Raw genomic sequence first — 15834 nt, 5'->3', positions numbered from 1 at the left:
AGCCAGGATCGCGGGCTGCCGGCAGGGAACAGCTGATCCCCCCCCCCTCTTGGCTCGCGGCCTCTGGAGCACCTGGCCGCGCTGCAGCAGCAGCCAGCCCCCCCCCCCCAATCAGCCAGGCCCCCCATCAGCCAGCCGTCTCCCCCCCGCCCGGATAAGGGCCTGCGGGATGCCCGCGGTGGAGGTAGGGAGCGCTTCTGTGGCCCCTCTCTGCCGCAGGATCGGGGCTGGGGCGAGAGGTTTGGAGGATTGTTTTCAATTGGGGGGGGGGGAATCCCACCCAAATTGGGGTGGGGGCGGATTTGGGGCTGGGCCAGGCAAAGAAGCCGGGAGATGCGGGCTGGAATGGCTCGGAGGTAAAGGATCCAGCCCAGGTGAAGGGGATGGAGGAAGGGGGTTTGGTCCACCTTACCTGGGATGGGGTGGGGGATGGGGTTCGAGATGGCGTTTGGAAGAGATGCTGGGATGGCGCTTCTTTTATATCCCAGTGACCGTGTGTGTGTGTCTGTGTGTGTTGGGGGTGGTGGTTTAATCTTAGGGGTGTAATATGGGGTTAGAAATTCCTTATTTTCCCTCTTTCCGCCAGTTTCCGCATCCTCCTGCTGACATTCTTTGCGGCTCCTAACAAGAGGTGTATTTGATCAGGGGATCTGGCCACCCCACAGCTGAGATCCCTAACCCCCCTGTTATCTCTCCCCCCCCCCCCCACAACCCTTCCAAACAAAGAGACCAAATCTCCCCTGGTTGCTTTCTCTGCAGGCACTCCGCTGTCTCCCCCCCCCCGCCCACCCGCCAAACGCTGGCAGAAACCCAGAACTGATCCGACTGACGGGTGCTTTTTACTGTCACACCTATTCCCCCCCCCCTCCAATTTGACTGCTGCTGCTGCCACCCTGGATATTTCTCCAACCCCTCCTTTCCCTGGGCGTGGATAGCTGCTGGCAGTAGCTTTGTCATGGTGGCAGATCTGGGGAGGAATCGCCCGGCCCAGCTTAATTGGCATCTAGCGCCTGCCATGCCAGGCAATTGCAGCTTCACCCTCCTTGGGCACAGCCTTTTTCCCCCCTCTGGTCTCGTCTGCCCTTCTATTGTGACGGGTTTGGGATCATGTGCTTTGGAAATCCCACCCCTCTCCCGACTCTGTCTTTTTAAAGTCTGCAGAAATGCCCAGCCGGATTATGGAGGAGGCCTTGTGCCGTGCGTCCTGCTTGAAATCTTCTCCTCCTCCCGGAAAAAATGTCCATAATAAGTATTAAGTCGCCGGCTGGATCTGCTGCTGGGGGGGTTGGTCAGTGTCACCGAAAAGCTGGTTAAAGATACAGCCCTGGAATTGCACAGAGCTGGCATCTCGGCTGCTGTGACTTGTGTGTGCGTTGTGGGCCGAGGCGATGTTTATTCCCTTCCTCCTAGCAACAGATGCCAACAAGTCCTTGCAGCTCGGTTGCATGAATTGGGAGACGGTGCCAAAAAAACAAAAAAGGGGAAAATGCACACACAAAAAAGCAGGCGGGAGAGAGGCGTGTGTTTATAGTACTTAGGCACAGAGCACTTTGCAAGAATTCAAGGCCTTTCATGGCAGTTTTGTACAACAATCTTGTGAGGTAGGTCAGTTGGGTCATTCCCCGTATTGTAGGTAAGTGAGGGGCTGAGTCTCACCTTGGACAGGAGTTTATTTATTTACTTGGCTTATGTTTCACCTTGCTCCCCAGTTGAGACCTAGAGTGGCTTAATGTCGTTCTCAGCTCATCCTTTTTATCCCTACAATAACCCTATGAGGTTGATCTGGCCATGAGCGAGTGTTACTAAAGAGAAAATGGCTCGCCGCTTTGACGTCCCCAGTGGAACTTATTAATTTGAGCAGTTTTAGCCTGCTTTATTTACATAGTAAATGCATAGTAAATTCAGAAAACAAATTTATTTACACACAGAATACAAAATACAGAATACAAATTTATTGACATAGTAAATACAGAAAATTAAAAACAAGTACATGACTGCAACAAAACAGCCCTGAAAAGAAGCTTGCTTGTGTTAAATCCAGCAGAAGCCGGAATAAGTTCATGAGATAAGAAAATTGCCAGTTCAGAAAGAATAATATAAAAGGATTGCTTGGAGGAATGGAAGAGGCGAGACAAAAATCGCGTCTGTTGAAACTTGAGGGGGGGCGGGGGGAGAAGTTTTCATTGGGTGTCTAAAAGTAACCCAACCGGGTGTCAGGAGAATTTCTACAGGGAGAGAGGTCTAGAGGCAAAGTTAGATAAAACAAGTTCCGAAGTATCTGGAAGACTATCACAGGTTTTTCCTGCATAAACTGGAAAAATCTCGTAACGTGAACGTCGACTCACGAAAGCTTATGCTGGGATAAATTTTGTCAGTCTTGGCTTTTTAAAATTGTTGCCTTCAAGTTGCAGCTGACTTATGGTGGCACCTTAGGATTTTCAAGACGAGATATTCAGAGGTGGTTTGTTGTTACCTGATCTCTGCATAGTCACTCTGGACTTCCTTGGTGGCTTCCCGTCCAAATACTCGCTGGGACCAACCCTGCTTAGTTTCTGAGACCCGACGTGATTTTGCTACTACTAGCTACTATCAGTAGGAGTATAGTGTCAAGATCGAGGTATGTAACTGTACCTCTCTATTCTGCATTGGTTAGACCTCACCTGGAATATTGTGTACAGTTCTGGGCACCGCAATTCAAGAAGGATATTGACAAGCTGGAATGGGTCCAGAGGAGGGCAACCAAAATGGTCAAAGGTCTGGAATCCATGCCCTAAGAGGAGAGACTTAGGGAGATGGGGATATTTAGTGTGGTGAAGAGAAGGTTAAGAGGTGACGTGGTAGCCATGTTTAAACATTTGAAGGGGTGCCATGTCGAAGAGGAAGCAAGCTTGTTTTCTGCTGCTCCAGAGACTAGGACAGGGGTCTGCAACCTGCGGCTCCGGAGCCGCATGTTGCTCTTTCAGCCTTATACTGCGGCTCCGCAAGGCCTGGAAGTCGGAGGGTAGCATGGACATGTCCCTCCAGGAAAGGTGAGTGGAGGGGCCAAACCACCTCTCTGGCTCAGTAGATCTTTGGGGCCGTGGAAAACGGGTCCAAATGGCTCTTTGGGTGGTAAAGGTTGCTGACCCCTGGACTAGGACCAGGAGTAATGGGTTCAAGGTGAAGGAGAAGATATTCCACCTAAACATCAGGAAAAACTTCCTGACAGTTGTAACTGTACCTCTCTTTTCTGCATTGTTGGACTTCACCTGGAATATTGTGTACAGTTGTGTACAGGGCTGTTTGACAGCAGAATACGCTGCCTTGGAGTGTGGTGGAGTCTCCTTCTTTGGAGGTTTTTAAAGAGAGGCTGGATGGCCATCTGACAGGAGTGCTTTGATTGTGTGTTCCTGCATTGCAGGGGGTTGAACTTGATGGCCCTTGGGGTCTCTTCCAACTCTAGGATTCTGTGAATATATGGGAATGCCGGAAGAGTAGCTGTGGTAGTCTGTTGTAGCAAAATAAAAAAGCCTAGTGGAACTTTCAAGCCTGTTTGTTCCTGCGTCAGATCTCCTGAGTCAGAAGAACTCAGTTCGTTGGATACCAAATGTGAACAGGATATCTTTTGAATACTTTGGTCCCAGACCATAACAGTAATAGCCAGGTTGTACTTGAAAACCTGTTTGAATCTTGACGTCACAACCCCCTCTTCCCTAAGCTATGGCTCTGTTTGGCATGCGGAAGGTCCCAGATTCAATCTCCGGCGTCTCGATTTCAAAGGATCGAGTAGGGGGGCCGTGTGAAAGATCTCTGTCTGAAGCCGTGGAGAGCCGCTGCTGGTTTGCGTAGTTAAGACTGACCTTCATAGACAGAGTCCGTATAAGGCACACGTGTGGCATTACAGGATTGTGTTCATGGACCTTAAATATTGTTTGGTTATGCAGTTAAGTGTAGACATTCTTAAGGGGATTATGCGAAATTATGATGAAAGGGGTTTGTTTGGATAGATATGGAATTTTGGATAGCTTGGTTATGGATTGTCTTGGTTGTTTATAATCAGTAGCAGGCCGCAGTTGTGCCTCCACAACTGATAGTAGCCAGTGAGACCTCTCTATTCTGCATTCGTTAGACCTCTCCTGGAATACAGTTTTGGGCACTGCAATTCAAGAAGGTTATTGACAAGCTGGAATGTGTCCAGAGGAGGGCAACCAAAATGGTCAAAGGTCAGGAATCCATGCCCTACGAGGGGAGATTTAGGGAGCTGGGGATGTTTAGTTTGGTGAAGAGAAAGTTAAGAGTGCCATGACAGCCATGATTAGATATTTGAAGGGATGTTGTATTGGTGAGGGAGCAAACTTGTTGCTCCAGAGATTAGGACCGGGAGTAATGGGTTCAAGGTGAAGAAAATGAGATTCCACCTAAACATCAGGAAAAACCTCCTGACAGTAGGGGCTGTTTGACAGAGGAATGTGTTGCCTCAGAGTGTGGTGGAGTCTCCTTCTTTGGAGGTTTTTAAGGAGAAGCTGGATGGCCACCTGTCAGGTGTGCTTTGATTATGTGTTCCTGCATTGCAGGAGGGTTGGACTTGATGGCCCTTGTGGTCTCTTCCAACTCTATGATTCTGTGATGTCTAAGAATGCTGTAATGTCAAGTTCTAGGAAAATTTCAGAACAGTGACGTTAAACCTTCCTAACTTTGGGGCTCTCACTAAGTTACAAACACCAAAAACAATGGCGAGGGGAGAGCCAGATTTAATGACCTGCCTCGTGTTAAAATAGTTGAGGACGGGAAACGCAAGCCAAGCACAATTCGAGTCCAGTAGAACTGGAGTTGAGTCTGGCTCAGGCCTAGTGCAAGGCGATGTATCATAATAAACAGGCTGTGGAAGAATCCGCTCCACCAGTGATTGATTTTTTACATTGTTCACTAGCTTTTCTTTGTGGTGTGCAAATATGTAGGATGCATGGTGTCCTTACTGTCTCTGTGGTAGATTTTTCCAAATAGCGACTACCGAAGAGCTCAGCCCCCAGAGGAAAGGAAGAACTCTGTGGTCTACCCCAGGGTTCCTGATCCATGTGTTAAAGACCATTGGTCTAGTAGACATCCCAGAGGAGAGACATCTAAGGTTGGCTTTTCATGAATTCATGGCAAAGGCAAAAGCAGAATTTCCCTGGTTCACACAGCTCAGTCTGTTAACCTTTATGCTGTCCTTGGTCTTTGGAGGAGTTGTATTGTCCCTGAGATGATACCCTGTTTCCCCGAATATAAGACATCCCCAGAAAATAAGATGTAGTAGAGGTTTTGCTGAAGCGTGAAATATAAGGCATCCCCCGAAAGTAAGACGTAGCAAAGTTTTTGTTTGGAAGCATGCCTGTTGACCAGAGCATGCAGCTGTGGAGCAGAAAAATAAGATATCCCCTGAAAATAAGACATAGTGCATCTTTGGGAGCAAAAATTAATACAAGACACTGTCTTATTTTCGGGGAAACACGGTAGAAGTTGGCCTAGCGTGCGATCCTTGTGATACCTGGGGTTCTGTCTGTCTTTGAACTACACACCCCCAGGTGTGGGGCTGCAGCAGTATCTGGTCTTAGGTGTCTCTCCTCCAGCAGTGCCCGTCGAACAGGTTTAATTAGTTTTTAAAATTCTGTTACAGGCCCAGACTAGCTTGATCTCAATCTTGGAAGCGAAGCAGGGTCAGCCCTGGTTCGTACTTAGATGTGGAACCACTAAGGAAGTCCAGGGTTGCTACAACATCAAACCCCCTGTTTGTCTTCTGCCTCGAAAACCTGACAGAGTTGCTATAAGTCGGCTGTGACTTGATGGGGCTTTTCACTACTGTCATGGGTTTATTTGCTGCGTAGATTTGTGGTAGACAATGATTATTTCTGTAGAAACGCCATGCTTTCTTTCATTGTGTGCAATTAATTTTTTAAAAAATATTTAAGAACATAAGAACTAGCCTGCTGGATCAGACCAGAATCCATCTAGTCCAGCACTCTGCTACTCGCAGGGGCCCACCAGGTGCCTTTGGGAGCTCACGTGCAGGATGTGAAAGCAATGGCCTTCTGCGGCTGTTGCTCCGGAGCACCTGATCTGCTAAGGCATTTGCAATCTCAGATCAAGGAGGAGCAAGATTGGTAGCCATAGATCGACTTCTCCATAAATCTGTCCAAGCCCTTTTTAAAGCTATCCAGGTTAGTGGCCATCACCACCTCCTGTGGCAGCATATTCCAAACACCAATCACACGTTGTGTGAAGAAGTGTTTCCTTTTATTAGTTTCCTAATTCTTCCCCCCAGCATTTTCAATGAATGCCTCCTGGTTCTAGTATTGTGAGAAAGAGAGAAAAATTTCTCTCTGTCAACATTTTCTACCCCATGCATAATTTTATAGTGTTGGATATGGATCCATATCCATATCCAACATAATTTTATTTCAATATTTATGCCCGTCTTTTCTTTCAGCTTCCAGTTAGGGCTACAAGCGATCCTGGAGAAAAACAGGCTGTCCCTTTAATAGATACTTAACGGGGATGTTCTTAAACTCCACGGCATGAAAAGAGTCTGCTGCTCATGCAGTGAACCCCTATGGAATGGCCAGAACACTTTTCTCCTGGCCTGTTGGCAACCCTGCTTACCACATCAGTCTTTTCTTCTTTTTACCCTCACGCCAACCCTGTGAGGTAGGTTAGGCTGTGAGAGGAACAGGCCCAAGGCCTCCACTCCAGGGCTTCCCCACTGACACAGAGTTTGAACTATGGTTTCTCACCTAGGTTCCGCCTCCCATTGAATCCCCACTGCTACCGAGCTCAACATTGTTTTGTCTCAGCCTTTAACTGTGAGACATCCTTTGTCGCAGTTATGAACTACACTTTTCTGCTGGAACAAGGTCGATACCGCTTCAAAGCTTCGAAGTGGGGAAGCATCGAAGCTGACAATTCCTCATCCGTTCAAATCCAATCACGAAGGCCGCTTTTGTGGTATGTGCGGGAAATGGGAGAATTAAGTAATGGGCAGAAAAGCGTATGCAACACAAGCGCCAATCACGATCGAGGAGCTAAACAGGCACCAAGATGATCCTGCCCACTTAGCTCGGTTCCAGGGGGCCAACTCAGTTGCTGTGGGGACAGCCTGGAATCGCCCTCCACTGAAGGGAACCGAGTCAACCTTAGCTCCCTTCTGTAGTGGGGAAAGCCCCCCAGTTAGCTTCCGTGACAGAATGGCAGCTTGAAGCCAGGTCTCGCAGATCCATATCCAACACTGTATTCAGTACTCCGCCCTTGTGGTTCATAGAGTCTTTGTATTCCTTGAAGAGTTTCCTTCTTCATTTCATAGGTAGAAACATGTTCAAAATTCAGCAGGTGTTGGAAGAGGTGTGCAACCTGCTTTTTGTGTGAGGGAAAACACTGACAGATAGATATGACTGTGCATTCCAACACATGCCAGCTGGGTGACCTTGGGCTAGTCACAGTTCTTTGGAGCTCTCTCAGCCCCACCCACCTCACAGGGTGTTTGTTGTGGGGGGGGGGGAACAGAAAGGAGATTTTAAGTCTTCTTACAGTCTTGAGTCTTCTTGAGTCTTCTTACAGGAGAGAAAGGGGCAGAGGTGGGATCCAGCAGGTTCTCATAGGTTCCCGAGAGTAGGTTACCAATTATTTGTGTGTGCCGAGAGGGGGTTACTAATGGGTGATTTTGCCATGTGATTTTTGCCTTAGTTACGCCCCTCCTCTCAGCAGTAGCGCGCAGAACTTGAAGCAGTCTAGCAGGAGGTGCACCAGCATGCGTGACAGCCTGCGCCTGCATGCATTCGTTTCCCGCCCAAGGACCGGCGCAGCAGCTGCGTTCTTGCCACAGCCCCGCCCAGGAATGCCCCGCCCCTAAAATGCCCGGCCACGCCCCCAGCGTGCCCTGCCCAGCCCCATTGGTACTATGCCACAGTTTGAATCCCACTACCATGGGAACCTGTTACTAAAATGTTTGGATCCCACCACTGGAAAGGGGGGATATAAATTCAAACTCCTCTTCTTCCAAAATAGGCAAAACAGGATGATTTGTAAGCGAATGTGCTTATTTCAGCAGTTACACGGCTGGGCAAAGAGCTGGTTTGAATTATTTGCGGTGTGAAGGAAATAGATTTACAAGTGAAATATTCCCTACAGGAGGGCTTCTCTCTGTCTGCCAGCTCTCTTCCCTACCTGTTCTCACCTGGATATGTTTCTTGCCTGCTGCCTGTGGTGATTTGTAAAGCAAGGAACAGCTGCAGGCTTCCCACCTTAGACACAAAGACATTTAGCAGGTGAACATTTTCCTGCCATGGGAATTACAGGTGTGAAAACCACAGTGGCTGCATTTCTGTGTGCCAGCCTGCTAATCAGGGTCCAGGATTAAAAAGGTGTCCTCTATGCAAAGGTGCCTTTGATACCTTTTACGTTTATATTTATTCGCCATATTTATACCCTGCCTTCCTTCAATGAAAGCCTAAAGCTGACCCATGTGAAGATATTTACTAGGCAAAAAGAGAGCCAGCATGGTGTAGTGGTTAAGAGCAGGTGCACTCTAATCTGGAGAACCGGGTTTGATTCCCTGCTCTCCCACTTAATTTTTTTTTTTAGATTTATACCCCACCCATCCCCTAAGGGCTCAGGCTTATCCACTTGAGCTGTGGAGGCTTATCTGGTGAACCAGATTAGCTTGTGCATGCCAACACGCGCCAACTGGGTGACTGGATGACCTTGGGCTAGTGACCTTGGACTAGTCACCAACTGGGTGACCTTGGGCTAGTCACCGTTCTTTGGAGCTCTGTCGGCTCCACCCACCCTTTGGAGCTCTCTCCGCTCCACCCTGTCTGTCACCCTGTCATGGAGGAGGGGATGGGAAAGGAGGTTGTAAGCCCCTTTGAGTCTCCTTACGGGAGAGAAAGGGGGGATATACATCCAAACTCTTCTTCTTACATGGTGGTTTGCCGTTGCCTTCCCCAGTCATCCATGTTTTTCCTTCAGCAAGCCAGGTACTCATTTTTCCAACCTAAGAAGAATGGAAGGCTGAGTCAACCTTGAGCCGGCTACCTGAAACTGACTTCCGTTGGGATCGAACTTTGGTTGTGAACAGAGCTGGGACTGCAGTACTGCAGCTTACCACTCTGCTCCACAGAGCTTTATTTATTTAATTCATTTGTATCCCACCTTTCTTCACAACATGGGCCTGAAGCACTTTCCATCATTCTCCTCTCTTCCCTTCCATCTTATCCTCACAACAATCTTGTGAGGTAGGTCAGGTTGTGTGTGTGTGGGACTAGCCCAAGGTCACCCAGCCAGCTTTCATGGCAGAGTGGGAATTTGAACCTGAGTCTCCTGATCCTAGTACCGCGGTGGCGAACCTTAGGCACTCCAGATGTTATGGACTACAATTCCCATCAGCCCCTTCCAGCAATTGGCCATCCTGGCAGGGGCTGATGGGAATTGTAGTCCATAACATCCGGAGTGCCAAAGGTTCGCCACCATTGTCCTAGTAGGACTTGCTTACCACCACACCCCGTTTTCAGCTTGGTACTGGGAATACACAGGTCCAGGGGCACCTGAAAGATTAACAAGATTTTTATTCCTATTTAAGCTTCTGTGGACTAGTGTGCTGGTTCTTGAGAACATCCGAGGTGGTTCTTCCAAGGAGGCACAGATGATTGCCACAGAATGAAGAAGCCGCTTTGTGATTCATCAGAAAGTTATCTCGACGTGCGATCTGGGGACTTTCCAGACTAGAGCATGTCCGTCACCCTGTCTTTTTGTGGAGGCAAAAGGTCTTTCACTCTCAAGAGTTTCATTTTCTCCTTGCTTCCCTGCTCTGTGCAGACATGTTGCCTCCTGTTTCTTTACAGGGGAGCACACGAAGATTCCTTTTCCTAGTCAGACCCTGGGTCTATCACGCTCAGTATAGTCTATTCCAGTGGTGGCGAACCTATGGCACGAGTGCCAGAGGTAGCCCTCAGAGCCCTCTCTGTGGGCATGCACAAACAGAGTCGCCCCACCCCCTTACATCTAGGCTGACCTGGGCTCGATTATTAGCATTAAACCTCAGACTTAGTTTTGGGAAGCAGTGTAGGTAACCCTGTTAACTGCTGCTAAACCCCACTGATTTTCATGCGAAGTACTAAAGCACGATCCTTTACCTGGGAGTAAGCTCGGTTGCTGGCAATGAGGCTTGCTTCTGAGTAAACCCTCCTAGGGTCGTGATTCACCCGTTGGAAGAGTTGCACGGTTGCTTCAAAGCAAATCTACTGACTACCACCAAGCATACTCTCGAGTAACGCACGCCTCAGAGCCAACCGTTTTTTCAAAACTAAAACCTCAGTATTCAGGTTAAATTGCCATGTTGGCCCTTTGTGATAAACAAGTGGGTTTTGGGTTGCAGTTTGGGCACTCGGTCTCGAAAAGGTTCGCCATCACTGGTCTATTCTGATTGGCAGCTGCTCTTCAGGGTCTCAGACTGGTCTTTGCCATCACCTGTCCTATTGCCTGAGCCTTTTCTGTAGAGACGCTGATCATTGAACCGGAGACCTTCCGCATGCCAGAGAACCGCTTTTCTGCTGAGTCACGGCCCCTTCCCTGTTCCCCCTTGGTGGTGGACAACGGCTTGTCCAGCTTCAAATTCTGGGTGACTAAGACAGAAATTGCCTCTTGTGCGTATGAAGAGTTTTTAGCCTTGATATTGACAGCATTTTCCAGGACCGGTCTGTAATCTTGATTAGGTTTTATCCATTATCTTTGCTCTACTTTTTCTCCCCAGCTTGGTGGGTTCTATCCAACCCCTTGTAGTGGTTAAGAAAGTGGTTCTCAACCTGTGGGTCGCAACCCCTTTGGGGGTCAAATGACCCTTTCACAGGGGTTGCCTTAGACCATGCATCATGCTGGCAGGGGGTGATGGGAACTGTAGTCCATAACATCTGGAGGGCCACGAGTTTGACACCTGTGCCTTAGACTCTCTGCATCAGTGTTCTCCATCTGTAAAATGGATCAGTGTTAGGGTTGGGGGTCACCACAACATGAGGAACTGTATTAAAGGGTCGCGGCATTAGGAAGGTTGAGAACCACTGGGTTAAGAGCAGGTGGATTCTAATATGGAGAACCGGGTTTGATTCCCCACTCCTCTACCTGAGTGGCAGAGGCTTATCTGGGGAACCAGATGTGTTTCCACACTACTACATTCCTCGGGTGACCTTGGGCTAGTCACAGTTCTTGGGAATTCTCTCAGCCCCACCTACCTCCCAAAGTGTCTGTTGTGGGGAGAGGAAGGGAAAGGAGCTTGTAAGCCACCTTGTATCTCCTTACAGAAGAGAAAGATGGAATATAAATGCAAACTCTTCTTCTTCTTTGTCACAGCTTGCTTATTTTTAAAAATCTGTTTCTCTTTGTTTTTTCAGGATGGTGAAAAGCTGAAGCACCAAACGGCAACATGAGTGTGACGTCGTGGTTCTTGGTGAGCAGCACCGGCATCCGGCACCGGCTGCCCCGGGAGATGATCTTTGTCGGCAGGGAAGATTGCGAGCTGATGCTCCAGGTGAATAGACCTCTCTTTCACTCAGGGGTTGGAAAGGGCTGCTTCATGCAATGTTGTCTTGCTGTTGTTGGTTGAGTTGACTTGTGGAGCTCACTACTAGGAGACATGATGGCGGCCAGTGGCCTAGACTGGTTTTAAAAGGGGTCGGATAGATTATGGAGGAGAGGTCTGGCGTTGTTGGTTATCCATAGAGTTTTGACTGAAGGCTAGATTGTCCCCATCGATGCACAGATGTCACTTCCGGTTGCATGGGAAGTGATGTCAACATGTCACGACATTCCTCCCCATTTTCTCCTTGATTGTTTTCCCACCATTGCCAAATGACAAGCTATGGCAGTGGTGGCGAACCTTTGGCACTCCAGATGTTATGGACTACAATTCCCATCAGCCCCTGCCAGCATGGGCAATTGGCCATGCTGACAGGGGCTGATGGGAATTGTAGTCCGTAATATCTGGAGTGCCAAAGGTTTGCCACCACGGAGCTATGGGAAGGGGTCTTGGGTGGAGAATTTTCCACTCTTCAGCAGTAACTTGAAAACCCTAGTTCAGAGGCAGAACACTGCATAGCATCTGACTAACCACTGTTGGAAACAGGGCTGGGAGGACTGTTGGTCCCATTCAGCGGGGCTTCTTTTTATGTCTTGATGCTCTACATCTAACCACAATTGGTGCTGATGATAGCCATTTAGTATGTTTGGTTTTTTTCGGCATCATTATCACGACCCGACTTAAGTTTATGCTGTTAGACCTGATTAAAGAACTTCCTGGTGTGAATGTAAAGTCCCACAGGAGAGTTCTTTGCGCACCTGGTTTCATGCTTAAATCAGGCTTCAGTCAAGACAGTGGACTGGCTTTTGGTGAGTTATGGCTGCAGTCCTATAGAGAGGGGAACGTCTGTCTTGGGTAGGAAAAAAAGAGAGACTATAGCCCCTTCCGCACATGCAGAATAATGCACCTTCAGTCCACTTTCGCAATTGTTTGCAAGTGGATTTTGCTATTCCATACAGCTGCAAAGTGGATTGAAAGTGGATTGAAAGTGCATTATTCTGCATGCACAGAAAGACCCTGTGTTGGGATACCAAGTCTGCAGTAGGCCTAAACATTGGTAAAATACCTTAGCTATCCTCTCAAGAGGCTCCAAAGTGGCCTTACCTGTGGTCCTGTCTACTTGTGGGGAGAAACTGACCGTGATCCAGGGCAGTGCCTTTTTGGTGGTGGTTCTGAAATAGCACCTTAAGTTCTTCTATAGCCTAGGTGCCAAACTCGCGGCCCTCCAGATGTTATGGACTACAGTTCCCATCATCCCCCGCCTGCATGATGCTGGCAGGGGATGATGGGAACTGTAGTCCATAACATCTGGAGGGCCGCGAGTTTGACACCTGTGTTCTATAGCTATTTCCTGCAATATGGCCTTCTGTTCAGATTGGCTTTGATTATTAATTTTTTTTCAATATTAGCAGAAAGAAAAAAGAAAAACAAAAAGGCGGATCTTTTCTTGAATGCAATTCTAGACACTAAGCAAAGCCACATGATTATACAGATAGTGTTCTGTGTTCAGATGGGCTTTTGGTGTGTGCATAGGTGGCTGATATTTTACAGTATATAGTGCTTTAGAGATGGAATTGTGCGCTTGCTTACTCAGAAGTAAGCCCCACAGGACTCAGTGGAACTTATTTCCTGATGAACATGCGTGGGGTTATTTTTTAAAAAGGGAGATCTTTTAAAATGCATTAATAGCTCTAGAGAACCTGCTGATCTAAAAACGTTCCTGAGATGATCCTGCGTGAACAGTGGGCAGAATGCTGGGACCTTGAGTTCGGCAATCAGGTGTAAATTCTCTCTTGGCCATTAAACTAATTGGGTGAGCTTGCACAATCTATAGCTTTCTGCTTAATTTATCCCATAGGGTTGTTCATTAATTTTTTAAAAAAATAATTTTCAAAAATTTTGCCCAACAGTACAAAACCATACAAACAAAAAACAAAAAAGTTTTTTTACATGAAACTTGCCATCTTACATTTTTCTAATTACTACAATTCATATTTATTTTTTTAATATATTCACAAATTTAGGAAATATTTTTTACTCTTCATCTTGGTCATCTAACAGCATATAGCTACTATATATTCTTATTTGTGCCCACTAATCATTCATTTGTAAATTTCTAATTCTATAGTTTACTTCCTTTATCCTAAATTTATGTCAGTTAGTAACATACTGGGATGTTGTGGATTTTCCGGGTTGTATGGCATGTTCCAGTAGTATTTTCTCCTGACGTCTCGCCTGCATCCGTGGCTGGCATCTTCAGAGCTTGCCATCATTGAATAGTTAACAGTTCACAGGAGCAGCAGTGGCATAAGAGGTTAAGAGCTCGTGTATCTAATCTGGAGGAACCGGGTTTGATTCCCAGCTCTGCCACCTGAGCTGTGGAGGCTTATCTGGGGAATTCAGATTAGCCTGTATACTCCCACACACACCAGCTGGGTGACCTTGGGCTAGTCACAGCTTCTCGGAGCTCTCTCAGCCCCACCTACCTCACAGGGTGTTTGTTGTGAAGGGGGAAGGGCAAGGAGATTGTAAGCCCCTTTGAGTCTCCTGCAGGAGAGAAAGGGGGGATAAAAATCCAAACTCTTCTTCTCTTCTTCTTCTATTTAAGCTAGAAATTTTGTCAGCTTTCAACTTTAAGGCAGTCACAACATAATTAATTAGTTCATTGTACCTTTTTGGTACATTGCTTGGCAATGTATTTAATAACAGTTTTCGGGTCTAATGCTAATTTAATTTGAATACCTTCTGCATCTACCTCACAGGGCTGTTGTAAGACTTAACTGCCACCCATGGTTCATGGGGTACAAACTGAGCAGTTAAGGTTTAAGTTAAAGCATAATACCTCTCAATATATGCTGCTGGTGTTCATAGTCATGATTGCCAACAAACTTGGGGACAACGATGTCCCGTAGCAACCTGGTATCTGTGTACAGGACCACCATGCAGGAATGTCAGAGGTTAGGGTTCTCAATAACATCTTGCGTGTGCTAGGGGCCAGGGAAGACACCATGGAATTGTGCATACATCATAAGAACATAAGAACAAGCCAACTGGATCAGACCAGAGTCCATCTAGTCCAGCTCTCTGCTACTTGCAGTGGCCCACCAGGTGCCTTTGGGAGCTCACCTGCAGGATGTGAAAAGCAATGGCCTTCTGCGGCTGTTGCTCCTGAGCACCTGGACTGTTAAGGCATTTGCAATCTCAGATCAAGGAGGATCAAGATTGGTAGCCATAAATCGACTTCTCCTCCATAAATCTGTCCAAGCCCCCTTTAAAGCTATCCAGGTTAGTGGCCATCACCACCTCCTGTGGCAGCAGATTCCAAACACCAATCCTGTGCAACCCTTTGAGGAGAAGGAAAAGTTGGGCATTTTGGGTTTATGGCAACTCTGGATTTGGCACGCATAGGGAGAAGGAACAGCAGATGCAAGCACTCTAGCTGCTGCCCAAAGTTATTTTTTAAAAAGGCCATGCTGGAGGAAACAGCTGTGGACGAGCTGCTGAAGCATCATTTTGGTTTTGATTTTGTTGCGTTATTTGCAAGCCTGAACTACTGGCTGGTGAAGGTGGGGAGAGAGATACTCCTGTCTGGAATTTCCAGACCAAGTGGACAGTGAACTGGCAAATAAGACCAAGTGGACAGTAAAATGGCAAATAAGGCTCTATGGCCTTTAAGCCTCTACTATATTTTCTTTTTCTCCAGGTTGATGGAAATCCCATTTATCATAGCAGGGACCCTGCTATGATAAATGGGATTTCCATCAACCTGGAGAAAAAGAAAATATAGTAGAGGCTTAAAGGCCATAGAGCCTTATTTGCCATTTTACCGCCATGTTGTGAAATTATTCAGCTGCTCATTTTGGAAAATTCTATTCAAGGGACTGGCCATTTTATTCTCCAGGCCTGTTGGCAACACTACACAGATATGTAGTGGATTTTACTGGCGTTCCCCTGAACAGGGGAGAACGGGAAAACTCACACAACATGCTGTGTTATTTTGGTTGGTCCTACTGAACGTATTTCCATAGATTTTGGTCTTAGATTTTGCAGGAGAGAAAGGGGGGATATAAATACAAACACCTCCTCCTCCTCCTCCTCCTCCTCTTCTTCTTCTTCCTCTTCTTCTTCCTCTTCTTCTTCTTCTTCTTCTTCCTCTTCTTCTTCCTCTTCTTCTTCTTCTTCTTCTTCTTCTTCTTCTTCTTCTTCTTCTTCTTCTTCTTCTTCTTCTTCTTCTTCTTCTTCTTCTTCTTCTTCTT

General features: G+C 47.2%; 2 protein-coding genes across 2 annotated transcripts in view; both read left to right on the top strand.

Annotated features, from left to right (window-relative positions):
- Positions 1 to 15834, top strand: part of LOC125426857 (SERTA domain-containing protein 2-like) — a 751974-nt gene that overhangs the window by 450314 nt on the left and 285826 nt on the right. The gene's annotated exons all lie outside the window — the stretch shown is intronic.
- Positions 1 to 15834, top strand: part of CEP170B (centrosomal protein 170B) — a 112437-nt gene that overhangs the window by 299 nt on the left and 96304 nt on the right. The window contains exon 2 of the mRNA XM_048484648.1: positions 11394 to 11530. Coding sequence (XP_048340605.1) covers positions 11426 to 11530 — 105 coding nt within the window. The 5' untranslated portion in view covers positions 11394 to 11425. The remainder of the gene's footprint in view (positions 1 to 11393; positions 11531 to 15834) is intronic.

This window comes from Sphaerodactylus townsendi, linkage group LG02 (assembly GCF_021028975.2).
Source record: "Sphaerodactylus townsendi isolate TG3544 linkage group LG02, MPM_Stown_v2.3, whole genome shotgun sequence".
Lineage (NCBI taxonomy): Eukaryota > Metazoa > Chordata > Lepidosauria > Squamata > Sphaerodactylidae > Sphaerodactylus > Sphaerodactylus townsendi.
Note: the sequence above shows the minus strand (reverse complement) of the source record. Positions and strands in the feature narration are given on the sequence as shown.